The sequence below is a fragment of the Polypterus senegalus genome, chromosome 9 (genome assembly GCF_016835505.1).
Source record: "Polypterus senegalus isolate Bchr_013 chromosome 9, ASM1683550v1, whole genome shotgun sequence".
Classification (NCBI taxonomy): domain Eukaryota; kingdom Metazoa; phylum Chordata; class Cladistia; order Polypteriformes; family Polypteridae; genus Polypterus; species Polypterus senegalus.
Genome location: NC_053162.1, coordinates 135,437,821 through 135,457,296, shown reverse-complemented (window position 1 = coordinate 135,457,296; position 19,476 = coordinate 135,437,821). Strand labels below are relative to the sequence as shown.

Here is a 19,476-nt window from a genome sequence, read left to right as displayed (position 1 = left end):
ATTGCCCTGTTAACAACATATAGTCTAATGAAATTTTACAAAATATCATAAAGTAACAAAAAGCATTATGAAAAATAGTTTGCCCCTTCCTGATTTAGTTGTATTATATAAAATGTTTCGCACTGAATGTTTTCAGGCCTTCAAGCAAAATCTAAAATTTGATAAAGGGAACCTGAATGAACAAATAACACTTTTCACAGTGATGTGAAAGACTGATATTGAATTATAGGAAGCATTTGGTTTCAGTCATTACAGCTAAAGGTAGTGTATCCAGTTAGTAATTGTAAGAGTGAAATTACTTTTTAACACAGTGTTGGTTGAGGTTGGGTAACTTTGATCATCCAATAATGGTATTAGTTAAAAAAAGAGAAAAAGACACCAGTAATTAACAGTCAATATACTTGTATTTGCAGATCCTGCTTTTCCCACTTTTATCACATTTTAATTGTACTGATGAACACTTGTTTTTAGAGAGTCAACAAGCACAACTGCTTAAACTTGATCTTTAGAGTTTGCTATATATTTTTAGCAGTGAATTATGCTCTTTTTAATAAACCTTGTAGTTGTCTGTTTCTGTGAGATAACAGTACTGTCTGTGTCCTGGATCCTTGTTAAAACTGTTGGCCTTTGAACTCAAATTCACATGGCTTACATGACTGTCTTTTAGTATGGAAGTTGTGAAATGCAGACCCCCAGATTTCATTATGAAATTAATGTGGTATGTAGAGCCCTCCGTTTCATTGTTACAGAGCATTTAAGAGTACAGTGAGTAAGTTGGTTGGAAATTTGGTTTAATTTTTAATTTACACAATTTACACAAACTTTATTCACATTACGTGATGTTCTTTTATTAGCCTTAGTTCTATCTAGTTATTATTTCTTATTTACTCATTCATCATAATTTTTTATTTTTTGATAGCTGATATACTAAAAGTTGAAATGGTTAGCATTCACAGATGATGGGTTACATTATCACGGTTTCAAAGCTATCAGATTAATAATGTGTTTTTATTTCCTAACTTGCACCATAATTGAATAAAGCCATCTGCCTGATGATCACAGTCCTACGTTCAAGCTGTTTAAAAATATTAACATTTAGCCAACAGTGGATATAACATTTATTTTAATAAAAAGCTATCTCAACTAAAATGTAAACTTGTCAGAAACAATGTGACAGCATGAACCGATTGTTAGACTGTGTCAGAACATCTAATTTTTATCACAAGATCTGATCAGCACAAAACTGAATACTGTGGTGTTTTGTGCATTAAACTTATTATAAACCCATCATTGAATAATAAGAGCACTGTTTACTAAATAAGAGAACAGATGTGTACATTTTTTTAAATAACCTTTTTACTTTCAATCACACAGCTTCATTGTAATTTCACAAAGAGATCATCTTTTGCATGCTAACCCTGGTAGAGGAACATCGTGATCACACTAATGATTTACATTTTTTCAGTACGTTTTCTTTGTAATGTGTGTTTCATTCAATAAAAAGACAAAACTGCACTGTTGCACATATCAAGCTTGTTTCTTGAGTTTATTTGGCATCATCATTTGTGATTTGTTAGTGTAAGAGGAAGAAATTGTTTGATTAGTCAAAGTTCTAAAAGTCTTTTAATTTTTTGTGTAGCCTCCAACTTCTCCTCATTTATATGAACAGCTGAATGCACTGAATAATTGCACTGTAATAATTGTGTATATGAACTCAAACTCCATCACTCTCCTAGTAATGCTTATGTCAGACTGTACCTTTCATTTACCTACTATAACTGAAAGCACATGAGCTGTGAGTATTTCTCCCGGTGTCTCTATGTGACAAATGGTCATATTTTATTTTACTCTTTTGGAGTAATGTGATTGTACTTCTCGCTATACAGACCAGTCTACTCGCTCAAGTCACATAGTGGCATCTTAAGTAATAGGAAGCTGAGTGACAATATTTAAGTTTTTAGTTTTCAGTATTCAAAAAGTGTTAAAGCATCAAAATTTAAAATTGGTTAAACAGACCGGGGATTCCAACTGTGAATGCAGCATGCCTACACCACACCAAGTGTGGGTGGCATCTAGAGTAATTGGAGGTTGAGTGGAAAAATGTAAAACTTTCATTTCAGTGTTACATATTTGAAGTATTCAAAATGTAAAACCTTTTGAAATATATTCTAAATTCATATGGCCATTTGGCAGCCCTAGCTGGAGAAAACAAGAATCGCTTAACTAACCAAACATACTGTTTAAACACAGAGGAGAAATCAAACTACAAGCAACATGTGTAGCAGTGATATTTTTTGTGACTGAATGCATCTGGGGTAACACAAGCTTGTGTCCTGCGAAAAAAAAAAAAAGTAAATCTATGTGATACATTTTTTATTTTCCAGTCAGCACTATTGTTTGTTTGGTTTTATACCAACCCACTGACTTCATGTTACCTATTAATGCTTGCCATTCATTGTATTTTCCCCCACAGACCCTATTTTATTTTCTACTGTTTGCAATTTGGGCTATAGAACTCATCTCATACTTGGAAAACACTATGTTTAAGCTGATACTGTGTATCAGTGCTTATGAGGTGGCATTGGCCCAAAACTAGTACTAGGAATTGGTATTAGTGTATCCTTTTCTATAGCACAAGAAATGTGTTTAAGTGTTACTCATATGCAGATTTAAACAAGGAGAAATTCTTGCAGAGAAAAATGTAACTTTGTGGCCTTTATAGTAAATTTTCTGTTTCAGTGTTTGCTGCTTCATTTACTGATCCCATATTTTATTATTTTTAAAATGACAACGTGTATGGCGATGGTCCCTGCTGTTTATACGTCCCTCAATAATATGTTTTCAAGAAATGCAAAGCAGTTTTATTAAACAGTATGTATTGATGTTTAGTGTAATTGCTTACTTGAACAGTGACAGAATCATGTAAGAACAGTATTGTTTAAATTAAATAAACAGTTGGCAGTGGATTATATGTGCAGTTGTAGTAGATAGTGGACGAGACAAAAGTTCCCTTTGCATTTAATTTTAGTTGTTTGCTTTAGATTCATCAGCGTGACGGTCTTAAAAACATGCATGTCTTAAGCAAACTCCAAAGAGATCACCCATTTAACATCAGACTTTTTCTGAATAAGATTAAGGAGGTTGGCATAACTTGTGAAAAGTAACAGAATAAGTACATTTAACTAACCAATACCTGAGTTAAAGGATTGCATTAGTTATGTTAAAAGAAGGCTATCAGAATGCAGCTTGTGTTGCTTTGACATGGATGAGGAATGCCAAATGACCACCCGACAGAGTTCTGTTGTTTAAGCCAGGTTTAGCTATAGTGCCCTAACTAAAATAAACAATGGAGACTAACAGACTTGCTATCAGTTGAGATTAATAGGAGAACTAAGATATGGAGGAAACCGCACACGAGTCCATAGAGCTGTCCGCCCCATGTAGAGCTGATGTAGCTTATTTTATTTGAGTAAAACATTGTTTGAAATTTTATTAATTCCACCTTCATCTAACTTTCTGTGAAATATGCTTTTAAGCCAGAAAATGCCAATATGTTAGGAAAGTTCTGGAATAATTACAGAAATTTGACAACTTTAATATTGTGGCATCATCATTCAGTCAATCTCAGTCCATTTGAAAATCCACAACATGTAATGAGAGGAAATTTAGACAATTCAGTGCAATTGTTATAAAATGAATGTTGTTTCTTGAGAAATTTACAAATGAAAATGATATATAAATACATTTTTATTGTCACAAGGAAGAGGTGCTATTACAGAGACTCACTTATAAATATTATTGTAACTAAAATATACAAAAATGGTACATTTATTAACACTAGAATTACCAGAGCCTACGAAAAAACTCGTAATTCCGTCCCACCTTAAACTGCTTCTTAAATCCCTTCACACCTCTCCGCCAGCGCCCTTTGTCTTCTAAATGTGCTGATAAAGAGAAGCCGGCTATTCCATCCCCCCACCAATTTAGAATGTGCACGAACTTCTCTCAGCTCATGCCTTGATTGAGTATCTGGGAGTGAAGTGGAGTTTTAGAGCAGAAATAATAGATCGTTGTTTGGAACACACGCATTTCATGTCTGTTCCGTTTCTACAGTAATCTGTGTCAACACATTGTTAAAACAGAAACTTTTTTATATTCTAGTAGTAGATGACAAAATGTAGGCATAAACTATATAATGTATGAAGCCTGAAGTCCAAATAGCAAAGAAACATTTTCACAAGAATAACACAATTGCACTTTTATTCAAACATATAACTGCAGAAACAAAAAGCCGCCTTAACATGCGACATTAACACCAGTTTACTGTAACTGACTCCGTGGCTCAATAGACTCAACCCCCGCTTGGGAATCAAGGGGTCGTGGGTTCGATCCTGCGCCCCTCTGTTTTGAGAAGTAAACTGCTCTTGTCTTACTGTTTTACAATAAAAGCATACATTTGATTTCAGTCTGTAACAGCCGGTGCAGTTTATGATCCTTGTAAAGGTTAGCTTTTTTTTATTCACTTTTCACTCTCTCAGTCGCGTTCAGAATCAATCCATACAACCCCATCTGACACGGCTGTTTTCACTAAACCCCGGTTCTGACACACAACGCTGGCGAAGCTGCCTTCTTCGTATCGCACCGTCACTTGCTTTTCGTCTTATTGAGTGTTCCTGCCAGTCCCCGCATGTTGCTGTATGCTTTTTCTTTTGTACTACAGGACATGCAGAGGAAAGAATGGTAAAGACCAGTAACTTCGGCGCTATATGCAATCATCAGACACTCCCCATCTGCCCGTGTCGTTCAAGCACAGGAACATATATTAGTGTAAAAGTATAACAAAAGTGCACTTTTATTCAAGTGCACTTTTTCCATTGCTTTTCCTGTAAGAAGCAGTGTACACACTTCTCTCTATCCAGCATACAGCAACATGCGGGACTGGCAGGAACACTCAATAAAACTGAATAAAAAGAAAATCAAGTGACGGTGAGATACGAAGAAGGCAGCTTCACCAGCGTCTGTGTGTCAGAACTGGGTGGGGGGGCGTTAGTATGCATCGTGGTACAACGCAGAGCTATAGCGCGTCTGTATTCTGTTTCTTTTGTACTCGAGGGCACGCAGAGGAGAGAATAGTAAAGAGCAGTAAGTTCGGCGCTATATGCAATCATCAGACACTCCCCATCTGCCCGTTGTTTTGTTATACTTTTCAATACTTTTATACTGCTCAAACTGGCATGCTCAAAAATACACGTGTAATGCCACGAAAAGTGCACGCAGACACTTCATTTCTCAAACAAAACAAGTGCACTTTTATTCAAAACTACCTGTATAACCGAAGAAAAAAGAAAGCAAGTTACAGTAGGCGATTGATACGACACCTTGCATGGTGCAATGCTAAGAAGTGCAGATTTTCATTCCGTGCTATATGAAATCATCACATTCAAATATTAACAGTTCCCACACACCCAAGGACCGTCCTTCCTACATTTACGACACGTGTACTTGTTGCCGTGTACACACCTCTCTGTGCTTATGGTTTCTATTACACTGAATGAGCACCTGACACTGTACTTTCTTCCCTGGGGAAGGTCCGCATCAGAGAATTTCCAGTTCTTGCATAAATTCACACCCGATCTGACGCTGTTCGTTTTCAAATAATATTGCATTAGTGCGATTATATTTTCACATATATTGTCTCTTTCTTTCAGGTGTGTAATAGAAACCACAGCATAGAGAGAAGTGTGTACATTGCTTCTTACAGGAAAAGCGATGGAAAAAGTGCACTTGAATAAAAGTGCACTTTTGTTATACTTTACACTAATATATGTTCCTGTGCTTGAACGACACGGGCAGATGGGGAGTGTCTGATGATTGCATATAGCGCCGGTTACTGGTCTTTACCATTCTTTCCTCTGCATGTCCTGTAGTACAAAAGAAAAAGCATACAGCAACATGCGGGACTGGCAGGAACACTCAATAAGACGAAAAGCAAGTGACGGTGAGATACGAAGAAGGCAGCTTCGCCAGCGTTTGTGTGCAGAACCCATTAGTGAAAACAGCCGTGTCAGATGGGGTTGTATGGATTAATTCTGAACGCGACTGAGAGAGTGAAAAGTGAATAAAAAAAAGCTAACCTTTACAAGGATCATAAACTGCACTGGCTGTTACAGACTGAAATCAAATGTATGCTTTTATTGTAAAACAGTAAGACAAGAGCAGTTTACTTCTCAAAACGGAGGGGCAGGATCGAACCCACGACCCCTTGATTCCCAAGCGGGGGTTGAGTCTATTGAGCCACGGAGTCAGTTACAGTAAACTGGTGTTAATGTCGCATGTTAAGGCGGCTTTTGTTTCTGCAGTTATATGTTTGAATAAAAGTGCAATTGTGTTATTCTTGTGAAAATGTTTCTTTGCTATTTGGACTTCAGGCTTCATACATTATATAGTTTATGCCTACATTTTGTCATCTACTACTAGAATATAAAAAAGTTTCTGTTTTAACAATGTGTTGACACAGATTACTGTAGAAACGGAACAGACATGAAATGCGTGTGTTCCAAACAACGATCTATTATTTCCGCTCTAAAACTCCACTTCACTCCCAGATACTCAATCAAGGCATGAGCTGAGAGAAGTTCGTGCACGTTCTAAATTGGTGGGGGGATGGAATAGCCGGCTTCTCTTTATCAGCACATTTAGAAGACAAAGGGCGCTGGAGGAGAGGTGTGAAGGGATTTAAGAAGCAGTTTAAGGTGGGACGGAATTACGAGTTTTTTCGTAGGCTCTGGTAATTCTAGTGTTAAATAATTAAAGAAGCTCAAAATAAAACTGGGAATAACTTACAAACTTGTTCTCTATCTGGGTCAAGGTTCTGTTTTATGTACAGAACTGGCTAATTGTAAATTTTTAAAAAACAATCAATGGTTGCATGATAATTTCAATTTCTCTCAGTTGTGAATTTGATCAAAAATTAAACACCTTGGTCATTGGATTCCCATCAAGCTAGAGCTGTATTTTTGAGCATGAATTGTTAACTTCTTGCTTTTTCTCTTAAACCCTCTGAACATTGGTGTAAACCAGTTGTATTATTTTGATGTTTTATTTGCAAGGTTACACAAATGAGAGATAATAAAAGGCCCAGATAATGGTGCGTTGCAACACATTACTTTATAACTAATGATGAGCAAGCCCCACTAAATTTGCTTTGCCTTGTTCAGGGAGATTGCAGAAATATTTGGGAACTTCGCTGAACTTGGCCAAATGCATTGAAGTCAATGGGGAAGGAGACATTGAACTAGTTTTGAGTGGATTATAAGACAAATAAGTAAATGTAAATATAATCACAGGTGTGATCATATTCCTTTGATGGACTTTACAGTGTATGAATCTCCAAAAGCATACTTAGCATATAGCTGATAACATGTTAATCTATTGTAATATGAATTGGTCTATATAGATGATCCTGTCTTGGATTACAGAGAGAGAGATCTCATTTTCCTTCTTAAGGTCTTGGACTAGCTTAAGGATCTGCATACTAGAATGATTTCATCCTACTTAGAGCAGTCAAACAAAAGGCAATATAACTGAAAATCTTAATAGACTAAAAATGTTATACAATGCTTTTCCCCTACCAAATAAGTGCAGCACTAAACCACATGGACTCTTCACTCCTTCCTGTTTACAACAACTGTGGGTAATGTTTAAAAGGTAGGCTCACCTGTTACATACAGGTCACATGCAAATCCTTAATAAAAAGACATTACGTTTAAGACACAAATGCACCAACATATTTTCAGTTCCCTTCTGCTTGTGTTTTGTGTGTAAATGCATTTGAAAGTTTTCTGTTAATTTTTAGATCATTATTGGGATTAGTTTTACGTACTATGGGGGGGTTGTCCCTTCCATCATAGGCTGCTACAACTTTGTGATGTCACGCTTGCCTTGCAGAACATCATGGAACATATGGGGGTTTCCTGATGGCTGGCCACATGGAGAGTTTCTGGAAAATATTTGATGAACAAGGTCACCAGCAAACACTGCATATTCGCTGCAATAATGCTTTGGTGAAATTAGCTAATCAACACTCTTTATACTGTAACTTCTCCATCCCAAAGATCATGATGTAGTTATGCTAGTATCTTTAGCCATGTTAGCTTAGTAAAATTAATAGTATAACAAAATGTTCTTAGGATACACAGTCTTGATATTTTTATATCATAGTAATCATGCAGAGATCTCATAAGTTAAATTGGTTTGTAATATTGTAAAATTTCCAGTAATATGTATATTTTTGTGTTTTTACCAGGGGAGTAGAACCATATGATAAGCCAACCACAGTGTTTGTAGAGAGACATGAACCCACTGGCTCATCAATTGTTTTAAGCAGCACAGATTTCTTTCAAACAGAGGAAAATCGAAATCTGATTATTGAGAAGGCAAATGACTTCCAGCTACGTGGCAAGTATATGTTTGCAACCAAAACTGTGGTAAGAAAATGCTTCAGGCTCTAATGGATTTATTGTTGTATAGTGTATGGAAAACTGTATGGGTAATTGGGTATTTCTGAATACGCTTAAACAATAATGGAGTGATATTCAATTGCAGTTTTCATAAGTTATGAGACAGGAATTTACTGCAGTTTTCACAGCTTTATTTTAAAAGTACTTATTTATGCTATGATCTTGTGAAAATATCTTGCGCTTTTTTAAGGAAGTTATTCACTGTGTAGTTTTAAGTAACTTTATTACTTTAGGACAATTTATACATTATGTTCATTGTTCTGTTTTGCTGTGTGAATTTAGTCCATAATTTGGCAAGGCCTCTTTTTATTTATTTGTTTCTACCGTGATGGGCTGTTTTGTTACTCCTTAATTTCTTGTATTAAGATAAGACAGCATGGTGTCCCAAGAATAGACTGGGGACATGAAAAAGGTTTGGGGCAGACACCCGTATATTATTTCCTGGCTGTAAAATTAGTTTTAAAGAATGTACATTGCGCACAGGTTTGATTCCTAGACAGAAATAATTATTTGACATAAAAATGGCAGCTTTAAAGGAGAGTTGTGGTAGTGACGTCATCATTGGGACCGGAACTTTGAAGTAGTGTCATAGAGGCTAGGACCAGAAATGGCCCGCTGGTACAGGTTTGCCACCTGTGTCCTCAATTACAAATAATCACTTAAAAAAAAAAAAAAAAGTGGGACTGGTCTAAAATTTTAAAAAAGTCAAATGCAGTTTTGCACCTTTCACTTCTAAGTCAAATTTGGGTCTAATTATAAACAGAGATAATCTGTCTCAAGCTGCCTCCCATGTGCACATGTGTGACAGTGGATTATTTAATTTTTTATTATTTTGCTGACCATATAGTTTCATTAAAATGCAAATATTACAGATCAGTGAGCCTTTACAGTACTATACTTGTTCAGATCAGAGGTTGTTTATGTTTTGAATGAATTTATCAGGGTATTTATGAGACACTGAATAAAATAAGGAGTGGTTATATGAGGAATATATGGTATGTATCAAAGTTTTATATCTTTTGTACCAATTAAATTAGTTTTGTGAAAATGTTTCCTTCCTCTTACCTTAATCAGCAAGTTTTCTGCCATTTTCAGATTACTGTCTCAGTATGTTGAACCATAAAGTCCAATGTCATGGCAGTTACCTTTTCCATGATTTTAAATTGTCACATTTTTCTAAATATAGACGTATCCCCATTTTTCATGTTTTAGGAGAACATTGTATGAGAGGCATACACCCTAAGCTAAACTTGCCTTCATTTCTTTGTTTTTTTTTTCAGCAGCTGATTGGAGGTCAGCATCCATCAACTATACAACTCTGGGTTTCATACAACCGTAAGGCAATGAAAGCAGCTCAGTTTATGACAAAGCATCCTATTTCAGTGAGTGCCATAGACCAGATAGTTGAATGAGTTCAGTGGGTCTTATAACAGCAGATTGGGTTGAAGTTGTTGCATGCTTTATGATTTCTACATTCCCTGTTTGTAGACAGAATAATAGATATCCAATCCCAAAAGTCAGATTTCTCTTTATTGATTTGCAGTCATATTACTTTATAGTCACTGCATTTAAACCAAGCTTGCAGTTTTTTATTGGATTTATGATAAATTAATTGGATGTAATGTCTTTTTTGATGAGACTAATGTTTAGGTTAGATAGATAGATACTTTATTAATCCCAAGGGGAAATTCACATTTTTGCTATGCTTAAAAATAGGAAATTATCTGTAGGTATGTTACATGATAAGACATAGTTTTTAGTGTCAGAATTTTGTTTATATATGTTTTATATCACTGTCAAGTTTTTTTCTGTGATTTTAAAGATCTCTCGTCATCTTTTATTCTTTCTTTAAATTACATAAAAAGTAGCCAGAGCTTCTGGAAGTTGAAACCAGAAAAGAAGTTGATTTCATTTCTTAACCTTTAATTTTTAAATGTCTTTAGGAATATTATGTAGCAGATGCCTCTGAAGACCAAGTTTTTGTGTGTGTCAATCATAACAATAATGTGACAAATCTCTACATCTCGGATTTAGAAGGTTTAAGCTTCTCATTGTCATTGGAGAATGTGTTGTACTATAGCCCAAAAGGGACTGGCAGTGAAACTCTGGTCAGGTAAGAAGATAAATAGTTCAGTATTAAACCCTTCTTTTACAATGTCAGTTAATATGTAGACTTAAAATAAATGCTAACTTGTAAGAATTCTAATAATAATGGGATGATAAGATTATATAGTGTATATGTCTGTGTATATGTACAGTTAGGTCCATAAATATTTGGACAAAGACAACTTTTTTCTAATTTTGGTTCTGTACATCACCACAATGAATTTTAAATGAAACAACTCAGATGCAGTTGAAGTACAGACTTTCAGCTTTAATTCAGTGGGTTGAACAAAAAGATTGCATAAAAATGTGAGGCAACTAAAGAATTTTTTAACCTCATTGCCAGCACCCAAAAGAGACAATATTTTTTTTAAAATAACTTTTAAACAGGGCACATTACTTGCAAAAATGAATGCATTAATTTTCCTAAGCCTAGTGTGCATATAAACATTAACATAAAATGGAAGAACATTAAACCTTGAAGTTGCAGTTTCAGTCTTTTGCCTTTACTATATAGTTGGAAACTAGGGTCAAGGTATGAAAAGCTAAACTGTGGAAATTAAGACTAAATCTGACTTGCCTAATCAGCCACACTCATTTTAATTTTTTTTTCTTTCCACAAGGTTTCAAAGGCACCTTTCAAAAAAGAATAAAAGAATCCAAACTTCAATTATATATTCTCCAGCACTGAATGACAGACAAACCTTTTTAGAATCTTTTTTATTTATCTCTAATGGCTTCCTTTTACACACATTTTGGATTTTCACCTTTTCATTTCCCCAGCTTTTTTCTGCCTCTTTCCTTGCCTGCTTCCTCCATATATCTGAAATGAAATGACATTAACCTTTACCTATTTTTACACTATACAGTTTAGTAATTAAGAGTATTTGGTGAATCTTAAATGCAGACTTTTTGAAAATATTGTTTTCCTTCATTTTTTACATTGCACAAATATGAATATCCATCCATCCATTATCCAACCCGCTATATCCTAACTACAGGGTCACGGGGGTCTGCTGGAGCCAATCCCAGCCAACACAGCCTGCAAGGCAGGAAACAAACAGCAAACATGAATGTGTTTATTTTAAAACAGTGATTCTTTTTTGAGCCACAGACTCCTTTAAGAATCTAATGAAAGCTATGGACCCTCTTCCCCAGAAATATTCACATAAACACAAGTTTGAATGCAATGAACATAATGTATTTTATTTATTGAGATTTGATTGTCTCATACATATATGACATACACAAAGTATTAAACTTTGAAGTACAGTAAACAATCTGAAAAAACACTCCTTTTTTATGCAAAAAGTAATGGCCACTCATTATAATTATGAAACACAATCCTCTTGTGCTTCTACATTACATTTTCTACTAACATTACTACTACTACTACTACTACTACTACTACTACTACTTCTACATCTACACTCTCGTTATCTACTTTATTTCAGTGAGAAGGTTGCTCAAGTTTGTCTTGAATAAAAATATGAAACTATGGAGTGGTCTTTAACAAGGTGACACGCATATCACCTTTTACCTCCAATCTACAGTATTTTGACTTTTCGTTTTGATAGAAACAAGTGCTGATCAAAAAACATTGATTGGGACAAGGGGAGGGGCTGTATGCTGAGCTCTATTTTTCTTGTAATGTTTCTCGTGCAACATTTTTGTTGTTATTTTTCTTGTGCATTATTTTTCTCATGAATATGTAACTCACGCATTAGGCTTAGGTGAGATAATTATATTTGTGAGAAAAAAAATATGTGAGTAAAGTACTGGCGAGAAACTTAACGCGCAAGAAAAATCATGTGAATATAAATGTTCATTTTTATCTGACCCTCACGGTAACCCATCCATGTAAGGGTCCAAGGACCTCAGGTTAAGATCCCCTGATTTGAAAGATCATCCTGTGTATTTGTGCTTAATTTTGACCTTGAAATGAATGGCTTCCATCCAAATTGTCTTGAAATGTTGCTAGCTTATAATTTTTTTTCTCTCCAGATTTACATTATACATAGGAGAACATGTATGCAATTTTATTTGTACATTACATATGTAAAATGACATATATAATAAATAAAAATGTAGAGAAGACAAAGAAATTCTTAACATTCAAAACCCAGACCTCATAGTTTTGGGTGAAGCTGGGGACATAGAAATTGTGTCACATTACAATTGATATTACTGACATTGCTGTCTTGTTGCATATTGTACATCCATTTACAAATCTCCTTCCAGGCTTTCAAAAATTATGATGTATATATGTGAACTATTTTTTTTTCTGTGTTTTTTCTGTTTACAGGTATTTTGCTAATGAGCCGTTTGCTGACATTCACCGTGTTGATGGGCTTAGGGGTGTGTTCATTGCCACACTCGTCAATGGCTCTTTTACAGAGGAGAACATGCGTTCAGTAATCACTTTTGACAAGGGAGGCACCTGGGAGCTCCTTCAGCCACCAGCCTATGACAGTCTTGGAGGAACGATCAGCTGTGAGGTATATGTTAGCCAATTCATTATGATTAAAGGGAAAATAGTATTCATATGTACATATAAAGGACCTTACACAGTGCGAAAACATGACAAATTATTTTTCTTTCAGTTTATGTTCAACTACAGTTTTCACAATGTTGTTTATAGCTGTTGTGGCATCTGTTCTTGTAAGATGCCCACAGTATTGTCAATTTATAGCTGTTAATGGCAAGTCATTTAAAGATGTTTTTTGTCAATCAGTTTTGTAGAATTGGGTGATTTTATGTATTTACTTCAAGCACTTTAAGATTTGAGTTTGTGCACTAGTAACCAAGTTTGTGCAAATTCCTTTCACTTTTTCTCTACATATTGATAAATTATGTAGAATGGATGTGAGAAGAGAATTTAGGAATGAGGTGGCAGTGGAGATCAATCAGGAATTTAGTTGTTTCAAACATTTATCTATATACTGTGTATATATATATATATATATATATATATATATATAAAAATTCTTTTCGTGTTTAAAATGGAAATTACGTATGACCACGTGAAACGGAAATTATGTATGACCACAGAACATATTATAATATAGGAACTAATCACTTCGTTTGTGGACGCCATTTTTATATCATCTTTACGAATTATTATTATTTGTGTGAGAGTTATTTTACTGATATTGAAAAGAATTAAATACAAACATCCCGATCTACTCCATAGAAGTGCGCCCTGCGTCGCCCTCTCACAGCCCTCTTCTCTGGACTCCAGCACTGAGCCATGCACCGGTAGGCGCATTCTGACAGAGACGTTTTATTTATTCGTCCACATCACTGTCGCGGAAACTGCCACATTACAACTTTTTTTTAATTGCCAGTACTTGATAGTAGAAGAGATGAGGAAAACAGCTTTGCGTCTTTCTACTTTTTAACTGCGCCGAGCTGTAAACAATGTGAGGACAAGACTGCCTTCAGTGGCGACGGGTCATTAGAACAAAGTGGACGCTAAAAGGCGCGGAATGTCGGCCTCCTCGGCCGGGTCGAGAGCTTCGCAGTTTCGGGCAGCGTCCTCTCTTCTTGCACTGTTTGTGACACTTCAAGTGCCCCGTCGGCTCCTGGGAGAGTGGAAATCTTTGCGAATGCGTGTAATCAGCGCCATCGAAGCAAGACTCTCTTTGTAAATTGCGCTGCATGACTACTTACTGTCCCTTAAGGTGAGTTTGGGTCACTAAAACCCTGCAACATTCAAGGTTGCTTTTGTGATGAATTCTTTTAACAACATGGAGGGTTTACATCTAAGAAGATGTACCGACCTCTTCATGTAAAGTAGTGGACTTGGGAATTGTTTGGACCTTCTTCCTATTAAGCACAAGAACGGCAGCGTCCACATTTCTCAGAATAATCTTTCTCTTAAATCACAGGCACGTAGTGCAACGTTATCAGGCAGAAATTTGGAGGATCACATACAAAATGTTATTTCTATACCACAGCGGTCATGTAGCGCCTTTCACAAGGGATCTCCTACCGAGAGATGATCCAAATACATTTAAGTTCTGTTAGTACTACTTACCTGTTGTGTTATAGTGCCTTTAAAATGTACTTTACCCTAAAGCACTCCAGTAGTGCTCAATGTATCTTTACTTCTTAAATGTTAATGTTTTACTATTTAATAATTTATATACTACATTTTATTTTTTTCCCTTGCACTCAGTGAACGAAGCCACTGGGTAATCAGCTAGTATCAGATATATAAAATTTCTCAGTGTATGTATTTTCTTCACAAATTTGACACAGTGTTTAGAGTTGCTGCTTCATGAATTTCATATTCCTGGGTTTGAGTCTTGTGTGCAGTCACTGTCCATGTGAAGCTGACACAGTTTTCTCATTGTCTGCTGTGAAAGTGTTTCTGCAAAATCCGATTTTGTTATGAGATCACAGTGATGTTCTACTTGGGGCAGTTCTAAATCATAACCATTTTAGAGTATACTGACTACTTTTGATTTCTGTCTTGTGCACATGCTGCTTAGATAGGGTCAGGGTCTGTTATATTAATATTTTTATTATTCTTCAGAAATCAAAAGTTAATGAAAGGTCATAGAATGTCTAGAGAGTAGTAGGAAATGTAATTTTTAATCTATTTAAAAAGTCCAAATGATTCACTTTGAAGCCAACTGCAAGCACAAATCAGAGAAATATCCAAGTTTTTTTGTAATCTAAAATAGCTAGTCTTTGCAAGTATAGTAGTTAGTAAATAATTGTGAAGTTCCACATTTATCTCATAACAGTATATTTTTTCCATAACATTGGGTATCTAAGGAAATAAAACCCACCCACTCAGCTCTCAGTCTTTAGACGACTATATAAAACACATATTTTAATTCTTTGAAAATGTATGGTATGTTTAATTGTTTAGATCGGTAGAACAAATGAACAGTATTTGTGCCCAGGGGAAAATTTGGCTTTTTACAGATGCTCTTTAATAAATAATGTGTTGTATGTGCCTTATTATACTTTTCTTTTTACATCAGACATATCGTCATATATGTTTATGCTTTCAATAGCTCTCGAAAGGATGCTCACTGCACTTGGCCCAGCACTGGAGTCAGCTGCTGAATATCCAACTTAGAAGGGTACCTATACTATCAAAGGAATCTGCACCTGGTCTCATCCTAGCCACAGGTACAATATGTTTATGATATAAATGAAATGTTTAGAATTCTCCATTAAATTGTGTAAGCTGGTGAGGCACTTAAAGGTGCAAAAAATGGCAAAAGTTCCTCCTAAAATTTTATGGCTATTGAACAGTGAGAAGAAAATTTTGAAAATCCTAGCCAGAACTTTACAGAGAGCAAGTGGTAAATACGTAGCTTCAGAGTGGGGCAAATTCTGGTAGAAGTTATTATGCATTCAAACCGTTTACTCCAATTTGTGCATTCCTGCTCTTAATAAGTTGCAGAAAGTTGAGTTTGTCATCATATAAAATGCTTCTGAAACCCTCCCAACACAACAAGGTATGACCACACATAAATTTAAAAAAATCAAGAATCAATTATAAACCTTTTATTTTGTGTTTTCTTCTGTCTGCGCTATAGTTCAGAATTTACTCCCTGAGGTTTCCATCTCCATCTCCATCTGGAGCACTTGGAAATGTCAATCATGAGTAAATGTGTAGGAGTAACAAAAAGATTATTGAAATTATTGAAAAAGTTAATGTGAATGCAAGATTCAGACTGGTAGAAGATGGAGATATAGTTAATGTTCTTGTTTCTCCCTGGTTCAAAACTGTTGAAGCTGAAAGAGTTTATGTAGAAACATGACTGCAGTTAGTTAGGAAGCAGCAATGGAAAAAAAGTGTTGCAAAACCTTTTGAGTGTTTCTTGGTTTGCATATGTGCATGTGTGTATATAATATGTAATACTAAGAAGATTGGGGAGACTCTAGCACTCGATCTACATCCCTTTCTTATTGTTTTTCTATTAACAATGTGATAAAGGCTTTTCTAAACTGCCATTTATTGACTGGTCACATCTTTTGCATCTACACCCTGTAGATTTTTGTTTTTAGTTAATGCATCTCTTGGCTGATCCTGTGGTTCTAGAAGTATCAGAATTATACTGCATTTGTAGAGCAGTAACAGGCTATTGAGCAAAAAAAAACATTTCCTGTCCTGAGAAATGTGAAGCTTCTACAGCTCCACAGGGAACTCCACACGTGTCTTCTGTGCTTACACAGGATCTGTTAAAACTTAAATCTGATCATGGTAACTGGAGTTTTTACATTGAGGACTGTTCTGGTCCGGCTGTAATACTTTAACACCAGAATACAGCTCTAAATATTCTCTCACTCTCCCACTTAAGTGGTGTTCTGTGCGTCCCCAGCTGGTTTTGAGAGAACATTTTATTAGGAAACAATATATCTTGAGCTAGGGGTGTATTGTATTCTGTACCTCCTATAAACTTTGTGTAGTTTTCTCACTATTTTCTCCCACTATTTTCTCCCAGAGGTTACTAGCTTTCATGTTTGTACTGCATACCGTCTCTGAGACTTCTTTTTTTTTTCTTTTCTTCAGAAGTTGCCATCTTGGTACATGTAAGGCATCATGATCAGTTATGTGTTTGCCAGCTCCTGAGTAGCGGTTTTCTCCATGTTTTCTCCCAATGGGTATATCTGGAGTATTTGTGTGGTTTTTTTTGTTTTTTTGTTTAAATCCTTTTCAGTGGATCTGTCATTGGGCTAAAGAAAAAAACTGCACAAAACTGCAACTGCATAATTTATCCTATCATATCCTTACTAGTGCTGTTATAGATATACAGTGGTACCTTGGTATACGTCCTTAATCCGTTCCAGATCCTTGGACTTATACCAAACAGGACTTATACCAAACAAATTTTTCCCATAAGAAATAATGGGAAAATGATTAATTCGTTCCCATGAAAAAAAAATCCTATTGTTATTGGCATATTATACATTGATGGGGTTGTATAAAATAATTTAAACACTGCTTAATACTAAAATACATAAATACAAAAGCAATTAGATGAAATAAATGAAAATGACTTGTCCGATAACAATGAGTTTAATTTTACTGCACAACAAAGGAGAGCGTTACAGCTCTTCCAAAGGAGCCTCTTCAGGCGGTTGTGAAGCACTGCCATTGTTCTTCTTCTGGCAGTCTTCAATCCAAATCCCTAAAGTAGATTCCATCCAGACTACTGCCTTATTACATCCACTTACAACTCGTTTTGCACCCTGGTTAAAAGGACACTGCGGCCGTAGATCTGTTATTCCTTTCCTACTTTTTAAATGAAAAGAATCGTAGCCTTCAAAAAATCCAAAACATTTACCTTTTCGGCAATCGTTAACATCTTCCGTTTGCACTTGGGCACGGCCCCTGAAGCAGTAGCAGATCGTTTTGGAGCCATAATGAAGGGCTTGACTATGCATAAAGATAAACACAAAAGAGCACAAAAGTTAACTTTTTACACAGCGAAACACGTTGATGCTGAATGAGCGAGACGAGACTTCCTGGTTAACACTGCATTCAGCACGCAGGAACTTGACTGCGTGCTCTGATTGGTTAGCTTCTCAGTCATCCGCCAATAGCGTCCCTTGTATGAAATCACCTGGGCAAACCAACTGAGGAAGCATGTACAGGAAGTAAAAAGACACATTGTCCGCAGAACCCGCGAAGCAGCAAAAAATCTGCGTGATATATTTAGTTATGCTTTCATATAAAATCCACGATAGAGTGAAGCTGCGAAAGTCGAAGTGTGATAAGCGAGGGATTACTGTACAGGTTAAAACTTGGCCCTTTTTTTTTTGAAGGCGCGCGCCCGGTATACCACATGTGGTGTTCTAGCACACGAGTCATATTCCAAACAAAGGTCGTATACCAAGCAAAATATTTCGCCTCTAAACAGGACGTATACCAAGTTGGACTTATTCCAAAGCAGACGTATACCGAGGTACCACTGTATATGTATTCAAATAACCATCCTTCTTAGGGAATCCATTCCCAGGCTCCCCGGACATTTTTCATTCCCGGGAAACCAGGAACGGCCAAGCTCGCATACATAGCGTGTAAAATTCGATCAAGAAATAACAGAGTTATAATTGAAAATAATTAAGTGGCACGGTTTTTTGGCTCACGGTGTAGTGGGTTGCCGATTAATTCAGTCAACAACAGACCAGCAGCAGTAAGTCTCCCGGCTCCCACTAAGAATGAGCACAGTGGACTGGGAGGAGTCTGCACTCTACAGCTTATGAATGCTGGGACGGGGCAGACTTCATTGACGTCTGTCAGATAACTCTTTGAACAGCAACTTGAAATTGCAATGCGTCAGTCTGTTGCATCTGCATTATCTGTGCCAAGAAACTTGCCATCACAGAATGATGACAGGAAACTGGATGCATCAGTAAAAGCTGATATGGCAGTGTTTCAGAGCAGCGGCAAGTGCGGGCGTTGTTTAGAACAAGTGTATCAGTATTTGATGACTGTGCCGTCTACTTCAGTGGAGGCAGAGCATGCTTTCTCAGAGGCTCACGCACTCTGCACGAATCAGTGCTTATGCAGAGGAAGATGAGATGGTCAGGGTGGTGTTTGGCACAAACTCAGCGAAACTGCGAGAGAAAGTTTTAAGTGCCGGGTCTTAGCTAACATTAAATACAGCCATGGACATAGCACGACATGGCACAAGCACAGCTGGGAAACTTCGATGCATGTACACCGAGTGGCTCACATGAACTGACGCAGTGCACAGACAAAAAGCAATAGTTCCAAAGAGCACTGAACAAAAACCGAATTACATAATTGAGAAGGCAGCAAAAAAATATGAAGCGTCTGATACATACAGGCATATTCATAAGTGCAGCTACTGCGAAAACA

The 19,476-nt window shown here is 36.3% G+C and overlaps 1 protein-coding gene across 2 annotated transcripts in view; it reads left to right on the top strand.

The window, feature by feature from the left end:
* The window catches only part of sorl1 (sortilin-related receptor, L(DLR class) A repeats containing), a 263,409-nt gene that overhangs the window by 73,800 nt on the left and 170,133 nt on the right, over nt 1-19,476 (top strand). Inside the window, exons 6-10 of one of the 2 annotated variants that reach the window (XM_039763937.1) lie at nt 8,306-8,486; nt 9,803-9,901; nt 10,463-10,632; nt 12,928-13,120; nt 15,653-15,770. In XM_039763937.1, coding sequence (XP_039619871.1) covers nt 8,306-8,486; nt 9,803-9,901; nt 10,463-10,632; nt 12,928-13,120; nt 15,653-15,770 — 761 coding nt within the window. Of the gene's footprint in view, nt 1-8,305; nt 8,487-9,799; nt 9,902-10,462; nt 10,633-12,927; nt 13,121-15,652; nt 15,771-19,476 lie in introns of both variants that reach the window. The other variant, XM_039763936.1, reaches the window with a different exon arrangement.